Source organism: Macaca nemestrina, chromosome 5, assembly GCF_043159975.1.
Source record: "Macaca nemestrina isolate mMacNem1 chromosome 5, mMacNem.hap1, whole genome shotgun sequence".
NCBI lineage: Eukaryota > Metazoa > Chordata > Mammalia > Primates > Cercopithecidae > Macaca > Macaca nemestrina.
This window is the reverse complement of record NC_092129.1, coordinates 138,388,576-138,408,882: the sequence shown is the minus strand read 5'-3', so window position 1 is coordinate 138,408,882 and position 20,307 is coordinate 138,388,576. Positions and strand designations below refer to the sequence as shown.

General features: G+C 55.3%; 2 protein-coding genes and 1 long non-coding RNA gene across 14 annotated transcripts; 2 read left to right on the top strand and 1 right to left on the bottom strand.

Annotated features, from left to right (window-relative positions):
• The first annotated feature begins 1,657 nt into the window (after window positions 1-1,657).
• LOC105489545 (myomixer, myoblast fusion factor) lies at window positions 1,658-3,065 on the top strand. Its single transcript, XM_024795341.2, has 2 exons — window positions 1,658-1,805; window positions 2,286-3,065. The coding sequence occupies exon 2, from the start codon at window positions 2,308-2,310 to the stop codon at window positions 2,560-2,562; it is 255 nt and encodes an 84-aa protein (XP_024651109.1). The 5' UTR covers window positions 1,658-1,805; window positions 2,286-2,307; the 3' UTR covers window positions 2,563-3,065.
• A 1,385-nt stretch (window positions 3,066-4,450) lies between these two features.
• Window positions 4,451-19,990, top strand: LOC105489543 (solute carrier family 29 member 1 (Augustine blood group)). Of its 12 annotated transcripts, none has more exons than XM_011754389.3 (14): window positions 4,451-4,608; window positions 11,478-11,584; window positions 12,677-12,759; window positions 14,788-14,869; window positions 14,987-15,189; window positions 15,305-15,444; window positions 15,745-15,879; window positions 15,966-16,063; window positions 16,195-16,273; window positions 16,756-16,853; window positions 17,401-17,509; window positions 17,746-17,831; window positions 18,208-18,407; window positions 18,819-19,990. In XM_011754389.3, the coding sequence occupies exons 3-14, from the start codon at window positions 12,731-12,733 to the stop codon at window positions 18,928-18,930; spliced, it is 1,371 nt and encodes a 456-aa protein (XP_011752691.1). In that variant the 5' UTR covers window positions 4,451-4,608; window positions 11,478-11,584; window positions 12,677-12,730; the 3' UTR covers window positions 18,931-19,990. The 12 variants fall into 12 exon arrangements, with proteins under 12 accessions (XP_011752691.1, XP_011752690.1, XP_011752689.1 ...); XM_011754393.3 differs by lacking the exon at window positions 4,451-4,608 and adding an exon at window positions 6,289-6,580; XM_071096986.1 differs by lacking the exon at window positions 4,451-4,608 and adding an exon at window positions 8,806-9,035 and having other exon boundaries at window positions 12,680-12,759.
• On the bottom strand, window positions 17,326-18,153 carry LOC139363399 (uncharacterized). The gene is made up of 2 exons (XR_011623694.1): window positions 18,014-18,153; window positions 17,326-17,561 (listed from the first exon to the last, which is right to left on the bottom strand). It is a non-coding gene; the product is annotated as an uncharacterized lncRNA (long non-coding RNA).
• Window positions 19,991-20,307: the final 317 nt, after the last annotated feature.

Genomic DNA, 20,307 nt, shown 5'->3' with positions numbered 1-20,307 from the left:
AGTGATCCAGCCCACCTCCTCCTCCCAAAGTACTGGGATTACCCATGCGAGCCATCGTGCCTACTCTAGAATTTCTTTTTAGAGACAGGGTTTTGCTATGTTGGTCGGGCTAGATTTGAACTTCTGGGTTTAGGCAATCCTCCTGCCTCAGTTTCCCAGGTAACTGAGACTATAGGCATGTAGCACTATTCCTGGCTAGAAGAGAGGATTTGAAATATCTACTGGGTATGGTGGATCATGCCTGTAATTCCAGCACTTTGAGAGGCCGAGGCGGGAGGATCACTTGGGCTCAGGAGTTCAAGACCAGCCTGGGTAACATGACCAAACATGTCTCTACTGAAAATACAAAAATTAGCTGGCGTAGTGGCATGCATCTGTAGTGGCTACTGGGGAGGCTGAGGTGGAAGGATCAGCTGAACCCAGGAGGCTGAGGCTGTAGTGAGCCATGATCATGCCACTGCACTCCAGCCTGGGTGACAGAGTGAGACCGTGTCTCAATAAATAAATAAATAAAAATTTTAAAAAGTAAATACTGTCACTACAAAAAAATAAATATTTGAGGAGATATATAAGCCAATTATTCTGATCCGATTATTCCATAATGTATACATGTTTTGAAGTATTACTTTGTATCCCATAAATATAAACAATTATCAATGAAAATTAAAAAACCTGAATGGATATAGAACATTGGGAGAAAGAATTTTGTATAGTCAAATTGACTAAAATTGAATGAATTTATTTAAAAGGTTTTACAAATTAGCCTTAATGTAAAAAAATACACTTATGCAAAACTAGAATTTGGGTTTGGTGGCTCATGCCTGTAATCTCATCCATTTGGGAAGCTGAGGCAGGAGGATCAACTGAGGCCAGAAGTTCCAGACCAGCCCTGAGCAACATAGTGAGAACTTGTCTCTACAAAAAAAAAAAAAAAAAAAAAATTGACTGGGCATGCATGCACCTGTAGTTCCAGCTACTGGGGAGACTGAAATGGGAGGATGGCTTGGGTCCTAGTCTCCCTGTCCCGGCCACTCTGAGCATGCCTGGTGTTCAGGTGTGTGTGTGGGCTGTAGACTTACTGCTTCTGAGGTTTAGGCAAGCGGGTCTCTCATATTGTCCTGTTCCAGTTACTCCTTCCAGTTACTCCCACTTACTGAGGCTACAGCGGAGAGGACTGGAGCACAAAAGAGTCAACATTCTTAAGGAAACACAATTAGAAAGTGCAGCCTGGGCTGGGCGTGGTGGCTCAGGCCTATAATCCCAGCACTTTGAGAGATCGAAGCAGGTGGATCACTTGAGCTCGGGTGTTCGAGACCAGCCTGACCAACATGGTGAAACTCCGTCTCTACTAAAAATACAAAAAAATTAGCCTGGCATGATGGCACACTCCTATAATCCCAGCTACTTGGGAGGCTGAGGTAGGAGAATGGCTTGAACCCAGGGGGCAGAGGTTGCAGTGAGCCGAGATCCCGCCATTGCACTCTAGCCTGAGCAAAAAGAGCAAAACTCCATCTCAAAAAAAAAAAAAAAAAGTGCAATCTGGGTTCCAACTCCGCAGGAAATCCTGCATATGTTCCCTGCCCTTTCCTCCCCCTAGACTGGAAGTGGGGGCCAGCCCAGCTGCCCGCTCCCCTCAATATACCAGGTGCTAGAACACAGCTGTTTCTTCCTCGTTCCCCAACCCAGGCAGGCTGTAATTGGTGGGGCAGAGCAGGGCGGGGCTACCCCCGTGTTGAATCCACTGGGGCTATCTCCACTCCAGGCAAATCCAGCCAGAGACTGATTCTGAGCAGCAGTTCTGCCTGGTGAGAGCTGCCATGGATTGGTGGGGATAGGGGACTGGGAGGTCAGGAAGTGTCAGGTCCGGGTGGATCAGGAGCCCCAAAAGAAAAATTAGAATTGCCTGGAGAAGAACTCCTGCTAGACTGAGGGAAAAGGGTTAGGGAATTCCAGGGGCATGGAGGCTGTGGAAGAGGAGGGGGTGACTAGAGGAAGGGAGAGGCCAGGGAGCAATAGGAATGCCTGGAGCTGGAAATGGCAAGCTGTACGTCTTGGTTTACTCTTTCCTTGGTGCAGTCTCCCTGTCTGTGCTATGGTGAGAACTTTCCTGCCTTTGCTGCCTTGCCAAGAGAAAGGGCTTCATGAAAGCAAAAACGACCTGCAAATTGAGGTCAGGAGCAGGAAGGTGTAAACTGAAGGGAGAGGGACCTCCTGCCCACCCCATGTCCTTGCCAGGTGAGGTGGAAGCAGGACATGCAAGCCTAAAGTCTGTGTTGTCTTCCCAGGCACTGATTCACTGGCCCTGCCATGCCCGCGCCACTGTTCCCACTGCTGCTTCGGTTGCTGCTGTCCCGTCTGCTGCTGCCTGTCGCCCGCCTGGCCCGCCAGTACCTCCTGCCCCTGCTGCGCCGATTGGCCCGCCGCCTGGGCTCCCAGGACATGCGAGAGGCTTTGCTGGGCTGTCTACTGTTCATTCTCAGCCAGCGACACTCGCCAGACGCTGGGGAGGCCTCAAGAGTGGACCGCCTGGAGAGGAGGGAGAGGTTAGGCCCCCAGAAGTGAGGCCACGAGTCCTGGCAGCAGCTGAATCCACAAAATGCTTTCTTCTGGAGTAGGATAATCCTGGCACCAGCACTGACCGAAGCCTGCCCAGTGGACAGAAGATATAGTGAGGGTTGTGCATGAGATGGATCTGCCACAGACATGCCTCTCCACTCCCAACAGAAATGTCTTTCTGGAAGAATGCCTTGCATCTAGCATGAAATCGATCATTGCCCCTCTGTCCTCCAGGAGTTCCTCCCAAAGACCACTCCTAATCACCTCTAGCCTCAGGTGGGAGGGGAACTAACACCCACCCACCCCTGCCGTCCCTGCAAATGAGAACATCAAGGTTCCCAATGCTTAACTGAGGGACAAGTGACAATTTAGCAGAGAGGAAAGATTTGAATCCAGACTGTCTTCCAGACTCAGGACCTACCTTAAAATAATATCTGAGTTCCTTATGGAGGCAGACCTGCCTGCACAGCCCAGCACTCAGCAAGTGCTCAATAAATATTTGATTTGAATTATTTCCATGCCTTTGAAAGTCTAATCACCCAGACTGTTGCCCTGCAAAACAGTTTAACCTGGCCTGGCAGCTGGTGGGGGTGGGGGAGAGGAGGGATGGACAATTGTACAAGGGTTTATTTTGCTACCTATTCCATTGTGGTTTCAGTCCTCACAGCCTGGACGTTGTTTCCCCCTGCTTAGTTTCGGTCAGTATGTCACACTGTGACCCAGAAATGGCTTGAGTCTAGGAGGAAGTTTGCTTGGCTAGCGAACAGTAGGGAGGAAAATGTCCTCCAACGAGTTTGAGGACTTCTCAGCTAGTGGTGGTGAGAAGAGGGGTGATACGTTTGCTAAGAGACTGGGTGGGAGGCCACCCAGGGAGGCAGTGCAGAAATCCATCCCCTTGAGGGTCATCCCACCCTTGAAGAGACTAGGGGTGGGTGACTGGCCTTAAGAACTGACTTCATCATTTCCTTCTCCCTAGTGGGAGGCCCCTGAGGGGTCAAATAAGAGTTAGACCCAGAAGAGTCAATCAACATGCTTAAGGAAACAGAAAGTACAGTCTGGGCTGGGCGCTGTGGCTCACGCCTGTAATCCCAGCACTTTGGGAGGCCTAGGCAGGCAGATCACCTGAGGTTGGGAGTTCGAGACCTGCCTGACCACCATGGAGAAACCCCGTCTCTAGTAAAAATACAAAATTAGCTGGGCGTAGTGGCGTATGCCTGTAATCCCAGCTCCTCCAGAGGCTGAGGCAGGAGAATCGCTTGAGTCTGGGAGGCGGAGGTTGCAGTGAGCCGAGATCGCCCCATTGCACTCCAGCCTGGACAAGAGCGAAACTCCGTCTTAAGGAAAAAAAAAAAAAAAAGATACATTTGCATCCCAGCCTCCGGATAATTTGTTTATTGTTTCCAGGCAATAATCCTCTCTCTGGGTGAATGTTGGGCTCTATCTAGGTTCAGAGGATAGTGAGGAGTACAGGACCCTGTCGGGATTCCAGTCGCCTCTCCACACCAGTCAGAAGGCTTGGTTGGGGAAGAAGTGAGCCCTGAGCTGTGTGCCCCACTCCCAGCCCTGCGGGGCTTTCTGCCAGCCGCACGCCGTCCCTCCCCACCACCCCATCGGCTTCCTTCGGGAGTCTTCAAAGCCAGTGCACGTGCTCCCAGGTCTCAGGGAGGCGACCTAGGGGGAGGGGTAGAGAGAAGGGAGTCCGAGACCCTGGGCCCCTAACCCCGTCCCTTTCCGAAGCCTCAGGTGCCCAAAGGCGCCGGCCGCCAGTCAGGCCCGACGGGCCCCTCCCACTGAGTCGGCTCTGCTTTCCCCGCCCCCGAGCCGTGAGGACTGGACAGAGCCGGCTGCGGAGCTCTGGGCGGGCGCTGGGGTCGCCTGTTGCAGCCTCTCTTCCGCCCGGCGGCCCGCACCGGTCAAGCCCGGCGCGGGCTGCGCTCTCCAGCCGTGGCTATGGCCCCAGCCCCGAGGTGAGGAGGGAGAGAACTAGGGGCCCGCAGGCCTGGGAATTTCCGTCCTCCGCAAGTCCGGATGCCCGCTCCACAGTCTCAGCAGGTGCGCTGGGCGGGGCCGGGGGATCTGGGGGTGGGAGCGAGGTCTGCGCTGTTCCCACGCTGCCCGGTGGGACAGGGGGCCAGTAGGGGAACCTGCTGGGCTACAGCGTCTTAGGGGAGTCTGAATATTTGGTTTCTGGATGCGGGGCCACTTTCTGGGACTTCAAAGGCCGTTATTAGATGACTGCCTCCCCAAACTCCCCAACCACTTACAGATGCCCCAGGAACATAGGGTAGGGGGAAGAGGTGTGGAAAATTAGGCTAGAAGACCAGCCCAGACCTAGCTGAACAAAGAATTAAGTCTTCTTGAACCCCGAGCCAGTACCCACACCTGTCTTTACTTAAAAATTTTTGATGTTTTATTCACCATGGAGTCTTTAAAAACAAAACAAAAACAAAAACCGAGTCTCGCTCTGTTGTTCAGGCTGGAGGGCAGTGGTGTGATCACAGCTTACTGCAGCCTCGACCTCATGGACTCAAGTCATCCTCCAGACATCCTCCCACCTCAGCCTCCCAAAGTGCGGGGACCACAGGCATGTGTCAACATGCTTGGCTAGTTTGTTTGTTTGTTTGTTTTTTTAAAGAGATAGAGTCTCCCTACTATGCCCAGGCTGGTCTTGAACTCCTAAGCTCAAGTGATTCTTCTACCTTGGCCTCCCAAAGTGCTGGGATGACAGTGTGAGCCACTGCACTTGGCATCATGGAATCTTGATTTGTAGACATTGCATTAAAACTTATTTTGGGGCCGGGCGCGGTGGCTCAAGCCTGTAATCCCAGCACTTTGGGAGGCCGAGGCCGGCGGATCACAAGGTCAGGAGATCGAGACCACAGTGAAACCCCGTCTCTACTAAAAATACAAAAAATTAGCCGGGCGCGGTGGCGGGCGCCTGTAGTCCCAGCTACTCAGGAGGCTGAGGCAGGAGAATGGCGGGAACCCGGGAGGCGGAGCTTGCAGTGAGCCGAGATCGCGCCACTGCACTCCAGCCTGGGCAACAGCGTGAGACTCTGTCTCAAAAAAAAAAAAACAAAAAAAAAACAAACTTATTTTGGTAAGGGCCGGGCGTGGTGGCTCATGCCTGTAATCCCAGTGCTTTGGGAGGCTGAGGCGGGCGGATCACAAGGTCAGGAGTTCGAGACCAGCCTGATCAATGTGGTGAAACCCTGTCTCTACTTAAAAAAAAAAAAAACAAACAATTAGCTGGGCATGGTGGCACACGCCTGTAATCCCAGCTACTCAGGAGGCTGAGGCAGGAGAATCTTTTGAACCCAGGAGGTGGAGGTTGCAGTGAGCTGAGATCACACCACTGCACTCCAGCCTGGGTGACAGAGTGAGACTCTGTCTCAAAGGAAAAAAACAAAAAAAAACAACAAAAAAACTTATTTTGGTTACATTAAAATTTATCTTTTTTTTTTTTTTTTTTTTTGACAAGGTCTTGCTCTGTTGCCCAGGCTGGAGTGCAATGGCAGGATGATGGCTCACTGCAGCCTCGATCTCCTGGGCTCTAGTGAACCTCCCGCCTCAGCCTCTGGAGTAGCTGGAACCACAGGCTCGAGCCACCATGCCTGGCTAATTTATTTTAATTTTTTTGTAGAGATGGGGTCTCACTGTGTTGCCCAGGCTGGTCTTGAACTCCTGGGCTCAAATGATCCACCTCGGCCTCCCAGAGTGCTGAGATTTCAGGCATGAGCCACTGCTCTTGGCCTAAAATTTATCTTGATTAATGAGGTTTTTGGCTCCCCCTTACATTTTACACCCCTGGCAAGTGCCTTACTGGCCTCTCCCTAGTCCCAGCCCTGTCACAAGGCCATGGAGATATAGTCACAAACACAACTGAGAACATAGACAGTCATGAGACATGTGCTGGTTACCAACCCCCAGGCCAAACAAACACACTTTCAGCAAACACAGATGACTTGTTGGTGACAGCTGAGAGGACACAGGCCTGGGGAGAGAGAGGACTGTGTGTGAGGTGGTAAGTCATGCTTGGGGCCTGCCAAGTGGGAGAGGGAGTCTGGGGCAAGCCACCGTCCCATATAGGGTGGTGGATAAGGTGGAGAGTAGGGGTGCAGCAGGACCAACCCTTCCCACCCCACCCCTTCAACAGAGACCTGAGGGAGCTCAGGGAGGGAGAGAGGCCAGAAGACCAGGCAGAGACTGAAGAGAGCTGGCAAGGTTTGGCTAGAAAAACTCCAGGCAAGGCCTGTGTGAGTTGGGGCTCCCCAGGCTGTCCAGCAGGGGGCCCTGGCACCCAGCAACCTCCTCTGCTTGGGAGGTGGCTACAGAGGGGTGTGGGTGCTGGCTAGGGGCCCAGCAGGATGGATGCCAGATGGACTTCTCTCCAACAATAACAGCACTGGCTGTTGCCGTCCGCCTAGCCAGCAGGGCCCCAGCGCGGGTGGGGAGAGGAACCAGCCTTCCCCAGTCTGGCCTGAGACCCTCACCACTTCCCTCCAGTTTTCTTCCACCTCCAGTCCCCTTTGTACACAATTGCAGCCACTGGCCACCAGCCTTGCCATGCCTGGCAGATCTTCTGACCACTAGCCCTGCCACCCCCACAGACCCAGAGACCAGGAAAGGAGGGTGGGGAGCGAGGAAGGGGGCCAAGGCAGAGGGGAGAGGAGGGCTAGGAGAGGAAGAGAGAGAGACTGGACAAACATGAGGGTGGGAATTAGGGGGTTGTGGACAGACATGAAGCCACTCTCAAGTCACGGAGCAGTGCCTAGAAAAACACCACCCAAACCCATCTTCCTGCCCTCTGGTTAGGGCTGGCGGGGATGTGGGGGATGGGTGGGGTGGGTGAGGGTTGGGAAGGGATATGTGTGTCATCTCTGTGGGGCATGGAAACACAAGGCTGGGGACACCCATTCTGGAGTAGCTTGGGGAGAGCCACTGACCCTAAGTAGAAAAGCCACCTCTCTCCTTAGGGCTCTGTTTCTCTGGGGACAGGATAGGACTACCTTATCCCTATGATGTGAGGTACTGCCAATTGTTAATCAGTGTCTGTGGCTTCTCTAGGGGACAAGCCCTTCGGGTCAGTGGGCATGGGGTGAGCAGCGTGGGTTGGATTTTCTCCTCAGGACCTTTCCAGCCTTAGGATCACGCTCTAGCACTGAGTGCTGCTGGAAGGGCAGGGAGTGCACCCCACCCCACCCCATTTATTGCTCAACCAAAGAGAGGGCCTCCCTCCCCCTCCCTTGGAGGGACTTGCTGGACCACCCCTCAGCACGCCCACACCTTCCTCCTCAGCTAGTGGAGGACGTGATCAGCAAGGCTTCCGCCTCTCAGGACGGCTGGGACAATAGGATTCACTCAGGATGTCAGGCTGTTCCTGGCTTTTTCTCTTCCCATTCCCAGCTGTGCCTCAGTTTTCCAAAGTGCTGGATTTAGAAAGGGTGAATTATGAGGGAGTTGGAGGGTTGTGCCCCTGTCCCCCTCCGCGCGCACACACAAGCACAGGCAGAGGCACATACCCCCTCCAAGTCAAAGTTGTGGGTGGTGTGGTGTTTGCGTGTCTGTGGCTGGGACTGGATGTGTCAGGGATGGGGAAACCATCATGCTGGTCACAGAAAATGGGAGGTGGGGACAGAAGCAGTTTTGAAGGAAAATAAGAGGGGGACTGAAAGAAAGAAGGGGGCGTTGAAAGGGAGGGCGCTGGGAGGAAAAAGGTGCAGTGTGGAGGAAGCGCGGCGTGGGCGGGGCTGGGGAAGAGATAACGGAACATCTGAGGTGGAGTGGGCCGTAGGGCGTCGGGGCCGTTCTGAGTAGCGGGTGTGTAAATGGAACAGTCCCGAGATAGATTTTATGGGAGTCTGCTCAGGTCCTTAATGTGTGGCTGTACCCTCCAGCCCCATGTGCCCCACACGAAGGACAACCTTGGTGTGGCAGGGCCCAAAGAGTTCCTGTCTACCGAAATAACACCACCAGGCGGCCCTGGGGGCGCAGGGGCTTGGTGTGGGGACCGCAGAGCGCGCGGAGTCGCCGTGGGGTGGCGGGGCGGGCCGGGGGCGGGGCCGCGGGCTCGCGGGTGTAGGGAGGGAGGTGGCAGTGGGCTCAGGGCGGGGCGGGCCCAGCGGAGGGCGGGTTTGAATGTGCCCCGGCGGGCGCGGGAAGCTGCAGGAAGAGCGCGCGGTTCTCAGCGCGGTAGCACTGCTTCTCAGGCAGGTGCTGCCCGGGGCCGGGGACTGGGGACCGCCAGGGCAGAAGACGCCGCTGCCCGCTTGCCACGGAGGGCAGGGAGGCCGGGTCTGAAGGCTCCGCAACCCGGAGAAGGATCGCCGGGTGGGGCCCCAGTGCGGAGCGTGCGGAGACGCGCAGCACGTGGCGCGCACGGGCCAGGGAGCCAGAGGATCCTGCCGGGACCGGGACCCGAGCTGGGCTGGACAGCTTGTCTCCCGGGCCTGAAACAGACTGCGGTCACGTTGACCTCCGTAAGGGGCAGGCGAGTGGACGGGTGATCCCGATCGATCTGGTCGGTAACAGGGAGGGGCCGTGCCGCCGACTGCGCTGGCGGAGGGGAATGGGGATGGGGATGGAGGCTCGCGAGCGGAGGTGCGGGGCTGTCTCTTTAACCTGGGTCTTTTACTGGCTAAAGTCGTATCCCTGGCGTCTCCTTCCAGCGCACGTCCTCATTTACTGCTTTACTGTCAGAGTGTATGAGAGGGCGAAGACACACACTCCTCGGCTTTGCTTACCAGGAGAGAGCAGTCGTAGGTCAAGGCTGGCTCCAACCCTGCTCTCACACCTCTAGGGGTCTCTCTCCAGCCCCGTTGTCGTCCTTTTGCCTACTCCTCTCGGTGGCCTCCAGACCCTTCAACTTTCCTCCTGCTTGTGTTAGCTCCCCATGCCAGGATGTGTGTGATGGGGCGGGGCTGAGGTGCCTGACACTCAAGTCAGGCTGGGAATGATCTTGGTCTCCACCTCATTTTTCCCTTTAGTTGGATCAGAGTTCCCCCCCACCTCCCAGTCTACAGGGCTAGCTGAGAAGCAGCTTTTATACCTCTCTCCATTCCAAAAGGAGCTTGAACATTTAATTTGGATTCTAGCTCCTCCACTCACCAGCTCTGTGACCTCAGGCAAGTTACTCAACCTCTCTGAACTTCAGCTGGCCCAATCTATTCAGTGCTAGTACTAGCTTATGGGTGGTTGTGAGGAAAAGACGAGAGATCTGCAGATAGTGGCTGGCCGCATATGAGATCCTGGGAGTGGAGAATTGCAGGAGAGGTGTTGGGAGTCTGGAGGCAGGGAGGTACTCAATTTGGTGGCTGCTTTCAGGGGCCCACCTCAGCAGGCCAAGGCATAGTTGGAGGGACACCGGATGCTCTGAGCTGGTATCAGATCCCTGTTTGCTGCTGGGCAAAGGCAGACGAGCAAAACACGAAGGCTGGCCAGCTGAATGTTAGGATATGGGCAGGAGGAGAGGGCTGCCCGTGGTGGAGTTGAATTGTGCCCAAGACTGGAATGGGAACTCCTGAGAACAGAGAGAGCAGGGGTGTAGCTGGGGGATAGGGAAGAAATAAATACTTCTTCTCTAAGCCCAAGCCAGTTTTACCCAGGAGAACAGGAGCTATTCTCCCCACCCCAGGCCTCCATCTGCTTTGAAGTTGCACCTGCCCTTTACTTCCAGGAATCTTGCCTGTGGGGTGGAGTACAGGGTATGCGGGTATGAGGTAAGAACCTAAAGGAAGAGTCCTTACTACCGAATAGAAAACCTGAGACCTAGGCAGGGTGCGGTGGCTCATGCCTGTAATCCCAGCCACTTTGGGAAGCCAAGGTGGGTGAATCACCTGAGGTCGGGAGTTCCAAACCAGCCTGGTCAACATAGTGAAACCCCGTCTCTACTAAAAATACAGAAATCAGCCAGGCGTGGTGGCAGGAGCCTGTATTCCCAGCTACTCAGGAGGCTGAGGCAGGAGAATCACTTGAACCTGGGAGGCAGAATTTGCAGTGAGCCAAGATTGTGCCATTGCACTCCAACCTGGGCAACAGGAGCAAAAACTCCATCTCAAAAAAAGGAAAAAGAAAACCTGAGACCTGAGCCTTTCCCCCACCCCCACCCCCACCCCAGTAATGCCCTCTTGCCTTCATCTCCCTAGAAAATGTATTTTTTTTTTTTTTTTTTTGAGACAGAGTCTCGCTGTGTCTCCCAGGCTGGAGTGCAGTGGGTGATCTCGGCTCACTGCAAGCTCCGCCTCCCGGGTTCACGCCATTCTCCCGCCTCAGCCTCCCAAGTAGCTGAGACTACAGGCGCCCGCCACCACGCCCGGCTAGTTTTTTGTATTTTTAGTAGAGACGGGGTTTCACCATGTTAGCCAGGATAGTCTCGATCTCCTGACCTCGTGATCCACCCGCCTCGGCCTCCCAAAGTGCTGGGATTACAGGCTTGAGCCACCGCGCCCGGCCCCTAGAAAATGTAAATATGGTTATTCACCACTCTGGTGCCTAGGACAGTGCCTGGCTAGCATGCAGAGGTCCTCAGTAAATATTTGTTGAAGGGGTGATTGCAGGAATCCTTCTGCCTCCATCTGGAGGTGTGGGCTGAGGGGCCGAGGAGGACCTCGGAGAGCTTGGAGTTTCCCCAGCGAGGGTTGAGAGGAGCTACAGGGAACTGGGAGAGCCCATAGAATGTCTCATGGTGCCCAGCTGCTACTGTTTGTCTGAGTGGGCCCTGGAGCAATGCTGCACCTGTGAGAGCTCCCCTGCTGAGACTCCCTGTTCTCTTATCTCCCAAGCGACAGGGGTGGCTTTTTATCTCCTGGGTGTGCTTCTGCTTCTTTGCTTGCAAGCCTTCTCAGAATGGGGCCCCAGGAAGCCTGAGGGACTCTCTCCTGATATGCCCTGTGCCACCTTTTTCATTCTGGATCCGCACCCAGGAGCCCGTGGACAAGGCCCATTGCCTGAGCCTGAACTAGGAGCACCTCCTAGGGACTGCCCAGGCTCGCTCTGCTCTGACCCTTCCGCTGGCCAGTCTGGGCACCTGGTAAGTGCCCAGAAAGGGAGGGAGGGGAAGCTGTCCTTTCACCCCAAACAGCAAGGCCTGGGCCCAGCTAGGCCTGAGTGTGGGGGATGTGTCAGTGCACATCTGCCTGGCTTAACATGCCATCCAATGGGAAAAGTGTTGAATCGGGTGGTGCCGGGGGTCTTCCCCTACACAAATAGGGAGCAGGAGAGGGACGCTGAGGCAGAAGGATAGGAGCTTTGGGATCCACACCTCCAATCTTCTTTACAAGGTCACTCTCAGAAAGGGGAAGAGGACAGGAGCCTGTGACAGAGGAACTAAGGGAGGACTAGGTGACCCTAGGGTCAGGAGGTGGGAGGAGGAAGGGCTGTACCCCCACATCCATTATGAAATATTTTCCTGGAAAACCAGCCAGCAACTAGGAAGCTCCTGGGCAGTGGCTGGAAAGAAAGGTTAAGGTGCCAACAGCAGAGAAGCTGGAATCTGGGGTGCCTCCAGGAGAGGACAGCCCCACTCTGGCCATGAATCCAGGGGCTTCCCAGGGAGGGTGGAGAGACCAGACTTGTGGAGAGGGGCCTGGGGAGCCTCTGGTTTGGCCTCAGCCATCATCGCCGTTGTCTCAGCTGCTGCAGATCTGCCTGCTCTGTGTCCTTCCTCCTCCTCCTCCCCCGACCTCTTTGCTGTGTCTCCTCCATTTGTCTCCCTCCTTCCCTTGTCATCACTGTCCCTGACCCCTCTCGTCCTCTTCCCTGCCTTCTTTGACTGTCTTTCCCTCCCTCCCATCATCTTTCCTCCTCCTTCCCTCCTGCTCTCCACCCTCCTGTTTCCCAGCTTATAAACTGCTTCGGCTGCTGGATAAAAATAGCGGTGGCAGCGGCCAGGCCGGGAGCCAGGTAGAGTCTGAGCAGGCAGGGGGGCCGTGCAGGACTGGCCTGCTGGGCCAGGGGGCTGGGTGGGGGTCAAGTTGAGTGGTCCTGAGGGCAGGGTACAGAGGGGGTCTTAGTGGACCTCCTCGACTGGCCTGTTTTGTCAGCCCTGCCCCCTCTCCCCCTAAGAGCCTGAGGAGGCCTGTGGCAGGGCCAAGACAGGGCCTTACACTGTTCCTGCCCCCAGCAGGCCCCTGAGGGAGGGAGCTGTCAGCCAGGCAAAACCGAGAACATCATCGCCATGACAACCAGTCACCAGCCTCAGGACAGGTAAGGAGTAGGGGGCTGGGCTGTGGATCCAGGGAATGGGTTTTCAGGGATCTGGGTGCGGTGTCCTTTGGAATTGGGGGTTGCCACTGCTGGCTGGCCTTCTAGCCAGGTAGCTATGAGTCAGGTCTGCATCAGGGGCGGAGACCCCTTGTGCCTTGGCTGGGTGCTGGCTGGGGGGTCTGCGGGAAGGGCAGGGTGCGTGGGCAGCAGTCCCTCCCTGGCGTGTCTGTATTTCCACTGTTGCTTTCCAGTCAGCGGCTTCTGGCTCCTCCCGCCACCACTGTGGGGAGATACTTGCCTCACCCCTCCTTCCAATGCACATCTGGCAGAACTGCCCTTGGGCCTCTGCCTTAGATGACCTGGCCCACCCTGATTCTTGATCTGATCTTCTCAATTCCCCGCCTCTGGAGCCTGTGAATTCCCAATCAAGTTAGACTTGCAGTTATGACTGTGAATATGTATTTTGGAAGAAGAGGCTGTAGCTTAATTCAATTTCTTAAAGGGATCTGGGACCCAAGAAGGCTGAGGAAGTGATGCCTGAGATCCAAAGCTCCTTCAAAGCATCAGGCTCTGTCCTTCCCTCCAGCTGAGGCCCCAGAAACCCATCACGTCTGCCCTACCCATCTCATCTCCCTCCTGTGCCAAAGGCTATGAAACTAGGCCACTTGTGCCTGTGGGAGCTTTGAGCATGTAGCTTAATGTCTCTGGGACTGTTTTCCAACCTGTAAAATAGAACTAAAAGTATCTACTTCCCAGGAAGTGGATCTAGAAGTAAGGGAATTTAAGGAGGCATGGCAGTAAGTCCAGGCCCCAGGGTGCTTCCCTGCCTCCTGTGTTTCATTCCCAGGCTGCCTGCCCAGTCTATCCCCACCTCTGCTCTCCTGTGGGCAGTTCCCTGAAGCCCTCGCTGTCTCCATTTGCCTCATTGCACAGCTCAGTCATTTCACAGCGCCCCCTGCCCCGATCCTCTCTCCTTTGTGACTTCGGGAGTTTTTCCTTCCACTCTGGGCCTCCGAACCAAGCCTTTAGCTTCTCCAAGGGAAGCGTGTATATGAGGGGGTTGGGGGACTGCAGTTGCATTAACTTAGACGTGCTCACGTGGGGCACTCACCACTCCATCCCTGTGTGAGGCCTGCCAGCCGTCCAGGCTCCTGCACTCTGGCCAGGCCTGTCTTCTCACTGCCTTGGGCTTTATCCCTGCCATCTCTGAACAGAGCTGGTGTTGGCTCTGGGGAGGGTGTGCAGACCCAACGGGAGATCTGCATGGGCTGGGCTGGGGTTACTCAGCTTTCAGGCAAGGCCTACCTGGGAGAAGCTAGCCTGACCCGGAAGGGCCTTGAAGTATAGGGCCTGGGGCATTTCCCTGGCCAAAGGAGGGCAGCCCTTATTTATACCCTGAGGCCCAGATGATCTCCAGTGGCCCCATACCTCCTGGCCTGCCCTGGGTGGTATGAACTACAAAGTTCTGTTTGGCCAGGAAGAAAACAGCTCTAAGGCCCTCTCTTCACAGCGGCCCTGAGGCACCCCGCCCGCCTGCCCCTGTAGGTTCAGAATAGTATGGGAGTTTCTCAACCTCAGAATCCTCTCTGGGGAGCAACACAGTCCCTGACCAGACAGCATAATTACTTCCAGCCTGCCTGGTGGGGGTGGAAGACACTTGCTGCTTGCTTTCTCACTCATCCACCCGCCCTCAGCCCTTCGGCAGGATTTCTAAAACCATCTCCGGATGTGTGGGTCACACTGGTTCCCAGCCTGCAGAGTCCCCCAGGCCTTCCAGGACTGATAACTATGGTCCTGTCAGCCATGCCATTCAGTCCTATGACCCTGACCCCCTCCCCACCCCGAATTCCAACAAGCCGTGTACCCTTTTCTCCCCCCACACCCGTAAGAGGACACATGCAAATGGACACAAACACAGATGCCCTGGGACCTAGAGAGACTGAGGATGGACAGGGGCTTCCCTGGGGCTCATCGTGGAATGGGGCAGGATGGTGCGTCACTTGGCCCCTCTTTCCTCCTCCATTGCAGATACAAAGCTGTCTGGCTTATCTTCTTCATGCTGGGTCTGGGAACGCTGCTCCCATGGAATTTTTTCATGACGGCCACTCAGGTGAGGCCAGAGGGACTGGGCTCCATGGGGCATTGCCCACTGTGCCTGCAGGATGTGACTCTGTGCTGGTAGGCACAGGGAGAGAGATTTCAACACTCCTCTCTGCAACTTCTGCAGTATTTCACAAACCGCCTGGACATGTCCCAGAATGTGTCCTTGGTCACTGCTGAACTGAGCAAGGACGCCCAGGCGTCAGCCGCCCCTGCAGCACCCTTGCCTGAGCGGAACTCTCTCAGTGTCATCTTCAACAATGTCATGACCCTATGTGCCATGCTGCCCCTGCTGTTATTCACCTACCTCAACTCCTTCCTGCATCAGAGGTGAGTGCCCACCCCCTCCCCAGCCCCCAGCCTGACCCTCACTGTGTCTTGCACCCCCTTGGCTGAGCCCCAGCTTTGCCCACTTGTTTCTGCCACCCTTGGCCTCTCCCGGCAGGATCCCTCAGTCCATACGGATCCTGGGCAGCCTGGTGGCCATCCTGCTGGTGTTTCTGATCACTGCCATCCTGGTGAAGGTGCAGCTGGATGCTCTGCCCTTCTTTGTCATCACCATGATCAAGATCGTACTCATTAACTGTAAGCTGGGCCAGGAGGGGGCCTGTGGGAGGAGGCGTGCCCAACTACTCCCACTCTTTTTTCAGACCCACTGTTAGCCAGAGAGAAGCCCAGCCTCTGCCTGAAGGGAGTGGATGCTGTGAGCAGTTGGGATTCAGAGGCCTGAGTGGGCCTGGACCAGGGCTGGGAGGGGGCAGAGAGAAGGGCAGCTCAGCCTCAAGGCCCACCGAGAGTAAAGTAGGAATCACAGGGACCTGTCTTCTTGGGCACCCCCAACCGCCAACCCTAGCTCCCCTGCTCATGCCCACCCTGTTTCCCCAGCGTTTGGTGCCATCCTGCAGGGCAGCCTGTTTGGTCTGGCTGGCCTCCTGCCTGCCAGCTACACGGCCCCCATCATGAGTGGCCAGGGCCTAGCAGGCTTCTTTGCCTCCGTGGCCATGATCTGCGCTATTGCCAGTAAGTCCGGCTGTCTACCTGCCCAGTGCCCTGGTGTGGTGGGGAGAAGGGATGGGGCCTATCTCTGATCACTGACACCACCCCAGGTGGCTCGGAGCTATCAGAAAGTGCCTTTGGCTACTTTATCACGGCCTGTGCTGTTATCATTTTGACCATCATCTGTTACCTGGGCCTGCCCCGCCTGGTGAGTAAATGGAGGGAGCTGGGGTTTGGGGTATACAGGTCTGGGGTGTTCTAAGGACAAAACCTGAAGGAGGCTGGGATTCTGGAGATTCTGCCTGTGAATCCACCTCCCCCGTCTCCCTTACTTGATAGGAATTCTACCGCTACTACCAGCAGCTCAAGCTCGAAGGACCCGGGGAGCAGGAGACCAAGTTGGACCTCATTAGCAAAGGTCTGAAGAGCCTGAGGAAGCTGGGGTGGAGGATGGTATACCAGGCGGGGGAGAGCACGAGCAAAGAGAACAAAGATGAGTGCTGTGTTAGCTAGCAGCCCTGAGCCAGAGGAGGACCGAAGGACTGGGGTGGGGAGAGGAAGACAATAGGAAATAAGGGCCGGCAATGATAAAATGGGGGCAGATCCTGGATGACCTTGAACGCCTGAGGTGTTTGGACTAAAGGCAGTGGGAAGCAATTTCAGATTCCTCAGTGAGGAATAACATGACCTGAGGCTCCTGGGAGAGGCCAGGCCCCCGGGACTTGAGCTGTAGGGATTTGGAGGCGAGGTCTGGTTTAGGGTTAGGGTGCGGCTGGGACTGGTTTGGGACTGGTTAAGGAGGCGTCTACTTTCTAGTGATCCCAGCCCTTTTGGGGAATGTTTGTGTTGTCTTCTGTTGCTCTGTCCTCCCCACAACTTGGAGATTCTTCCACCCCGCAGGAGAGGAGCCAAGAGCAGGCAAAGAGGAGTCTGGAGTTTCAGTTTCCAACTCTCAGCCCACCAACGAAAGCCACTCTATCAAAGCCATCCTGAAAAATGTATGTAGGGAAGGTTATCCTACCTTCTACCTCTTGTCCTCTCTCTCCTCCTTTTGCTCCCTCCCTCTGCCACCCATCTCCTCCCTTTCTGACCTGAGAGTGGTCACTCCTGGATTCTTTTGTGTGTGCGTGTGTGCCCCCCATGTGTGCATGCCAGGGGTGGGGTTCGTGGTTCCTTTTTTTTTTTTTTTTTCTGAGACAGAGTTTCATTCTTGTTGCCCAGGCAGGAGTGCAATGGCACAATCTCCACTCACTGTAACCTCTATCTCCCGAGTTCAAGTGATTCTCCTGCCTCAGCCTCCCAAGTTGCTGAGATTACAGGCATATGCCACCATACGCAGCTAATTTTTTGTATTTAGTAGAGACGGGGTTTCACCAGGTCAAGCTGGTGTCAAACTCCTGACCTCAGGTGATCTACCCACCTTGGCCTCCCGAAGTGCTGGGATTACAGGCGTGAGCCACCGTGTCCGGCCTGGATCCGTGGTTCTTTAATGCACAGCCACCATGAAGACACAGGCACCTGGGTGACTCTACCCCTTCTATCTAGATCTCAGTCCTGGCTTTCTCTGTCTGCTTCATCTTCACTATCACCATTGGGATGTTTCCAGCCGTGACTGTTGAGGTCAAGTCCAGCATTGCAGGCAGCAGCACCTGGGGTGAGGAGGCCACAGGTTCCCAGGATGGGAACAGACAGGATCTTGAGCTGGGCTGGAAGTAGGGAAGAGAGGGAGCCTGGGTCACCTTCTCCCCATTTCCTGGGTCCATTTGCCCTTCCCTGGGCTGGAAGCATCTTCTCCATTTTACTGTTGGGGAAGCTGAGGCCCAGTGAAGGTTAGGCTTGCTATACCTGCCTCTGTGAGCCTGATAACCACCCATTCGTCTCCTCTTCCAGAACGTTACTTCATTCCTGTGTCCTGTTTCTTGACTTTCAATATCTTTGACTGGTTGGGCCGGAGCCTCACAGCTGTATTCATGTGGGTAAGTGGAGGAAGAGGGCCCCAGGCCCCTGTGGGAAGTAAGAGTCCAGCCTGGACCCAGAGAGGGAACCCAAGAAAGTATGGTAGTAAGGGGACCATTTGTTTTAAAGTCGAGGCATAATTTATGTATAGTTAAGTACAAGTCTTAAGTGTACAACTTAATGAATATATATATATGCATACCTGCCCAGATCGAGATATAGAATATTTCCAGCATTCCAGAAGGTTCCACCATGCCCCTTTCAAGAGTAACCCCCTAAGGCGAACCAGGCTTTGAGGTTTCAGTTCAGGTCCTGAGAGGCCCCAGATGGATCCTTGGGGGCCTGGTTGTGCCCTGGGGTGGTGGCCTGGGCTGAGGCCCTGCCTGGTGCCTACAGCCCGGGAAGGACAGCCGCTGGCTGCCAAGCCTGGTGCTGGCCCGGCTGGTGTTTGTGCCGCTGCTGCTGCTGTGCAACATCAAGCCCCGCCACTACCTGACTGTGGTCTTCGAGCACGATGCCTGGTTCATCTTCTTCATGGCCGCCTTTGCCTTCTCCAACGGCTACCTCGCCAGCCTCTGCATGTGCTTCGGGCCCAAGTGAGTAGGGCTGGCAGGGAACTTGCTGGCATCAGACAGGATCTAGAGTTCCAGTAGGGGACACTCAGTAGAGGGAGGGCAAAAGGAGAGTCCCTGCTCCCAGAGCTGAAAGGAGAGATGGCTCAGGAGGGGCTCCTAGGCTGAGGGGATAGTGACTGTAGTGGAGGTGGGTGTCCAGGCTTACTTGGGTGTAGGTGGAGACGGGCTCGCAGGAAAGAGTGAAAGACAACCCCACCATACACATTCCCTCAAGGAGGAGAAGCCAGGTTGGGGTTAGGCAGCTAGGATGGGTTGATCAGCAGAATGAGGTTCGACAGTCATGTCACCCCACCCCACCCCTCCTTCCAGCCAGAGGCTCTGGGCTGGGGTACAGCCATTATGAGGTAGCCGTGCCCTTCCTTCCCCACTTAGGAAAGTGAAGCCGGCTGAGGCGGAGACCGCAGGAGCCATCATGGCCTTCTTCCTGTGTCTGGGTCTGGCACTGGGGGCTGTTTTCTCCTTCCTGTTCCGGGCGATTGTGTGACAAAGGATGGATGGACAGAAGGACTGCCTGCCTCCCTCCCTGTCTGCCTTCTGCCCTTCCTTCTGCCAGGCGTGAGCCTCACTGGTCTGGAGGTTTTTCTTCTAACTGACTTCTGCTTTCCACGGCGTGTGCTGGGCCCAGATCTCCAGGCCCTGGAGAGGGAGCCTTTGGACAGACAGTGGGGACATTGTGGGCTTGGGGCTCAGAGTGGAGGGACGGGGTGTAGCCTCGGCATCTGCTTGAGTTTCTCCACTCTTGGCTCTGACTGATCCCTGCTCGTGCAGGCCAGCGGAGGCTCTTGGGCTTGGAGAACACGTGTGTGTCTGTGTGTGTGTCTGTGTGTCTGTGTGTCTGTGTGTGTGTCTGTGTGTGTGTCTGTGTGTGTCTCTGTGTGTGTCTCTGTGTGTGTGTCTGTGTGTCTGTGTGTGTGTCTGTGTGTGTGTCTGTGTGTGTGTCTCTGTGTGTGTGTCTGTGTGTGTCTCTGTGTGTGTGTCTGTGTGTGTCTCTGTGTGTGTCTCTGTGTGTGTGTCTGTGTGTGTCTGTGTGTCTGTGTGTGTGTCTGTGTGTGTGTCTGTGTGTGTGTCTGTGTGTGTCTCTGTGTGTGTGTCTGTGTGTGTCTCTGTGTGTGTCTCTGTGTGTGTGTCTGTGTGTGTCTCTGTGTGTGTCTCTGTGTGTGTGTCTGTGTGTGTGTCTGTGTGTCTGTGTGTGTGTCTGTGTGTGTGTCTGTGTGTGTCTCTGTGTGTGTGTCTGTGTGTGTGTCTGTGTGTGTGTCTGTGTGTCTGTGTCAGTGTCTGCCAGACTGTCCGCCTGTCCCGGGGTGGCTAGGAGCTGGGTCTGACCGTTGTATGGTTTGACCTGATATACCCCCTCCCTCCGTTCTCCCCTGCGCCGCCTCCTCTGTGTTCTCTCCATGTCCCCCTCCCAGCTCCCCATGCCCAGTTCCTACCCATCATGTACCCTGTACAGTTGCCACGTTACTGCCTTTTTTTAAAATATATTTGACAGAAACCAGGTGCCTTCAGAGGCTCTCTGATTCAAATAAAGCTTTCTTGTTTTTTTCTCCTTGGCTCCCTGTGTCCTCCAGCCGTGGCTTCATGCCCTGGAGTGGGTAGAGGGCTGGCAGCCTGAGTCCGGGAGATGAGCATGACCCAGCTGGGCCCTGGCCAGGACTGGACCTGGGTCCAAGGGCCCGAGGGTGGGGAGGGGGGGTGGGTAGTCCTCCTGGCCTCAGAGGGGCTGCAATGCCCCCTGCTGGGGCCATAGGGGAGGGACAGGCCTAGAACCAGAACACCAAGACTATTAGCCAAGACAGAGAGAACAGGTTTTTCTTTGCTTCATAGGACAGAGGATGGAGATAGCTCCCCATCTTTCCTTTGT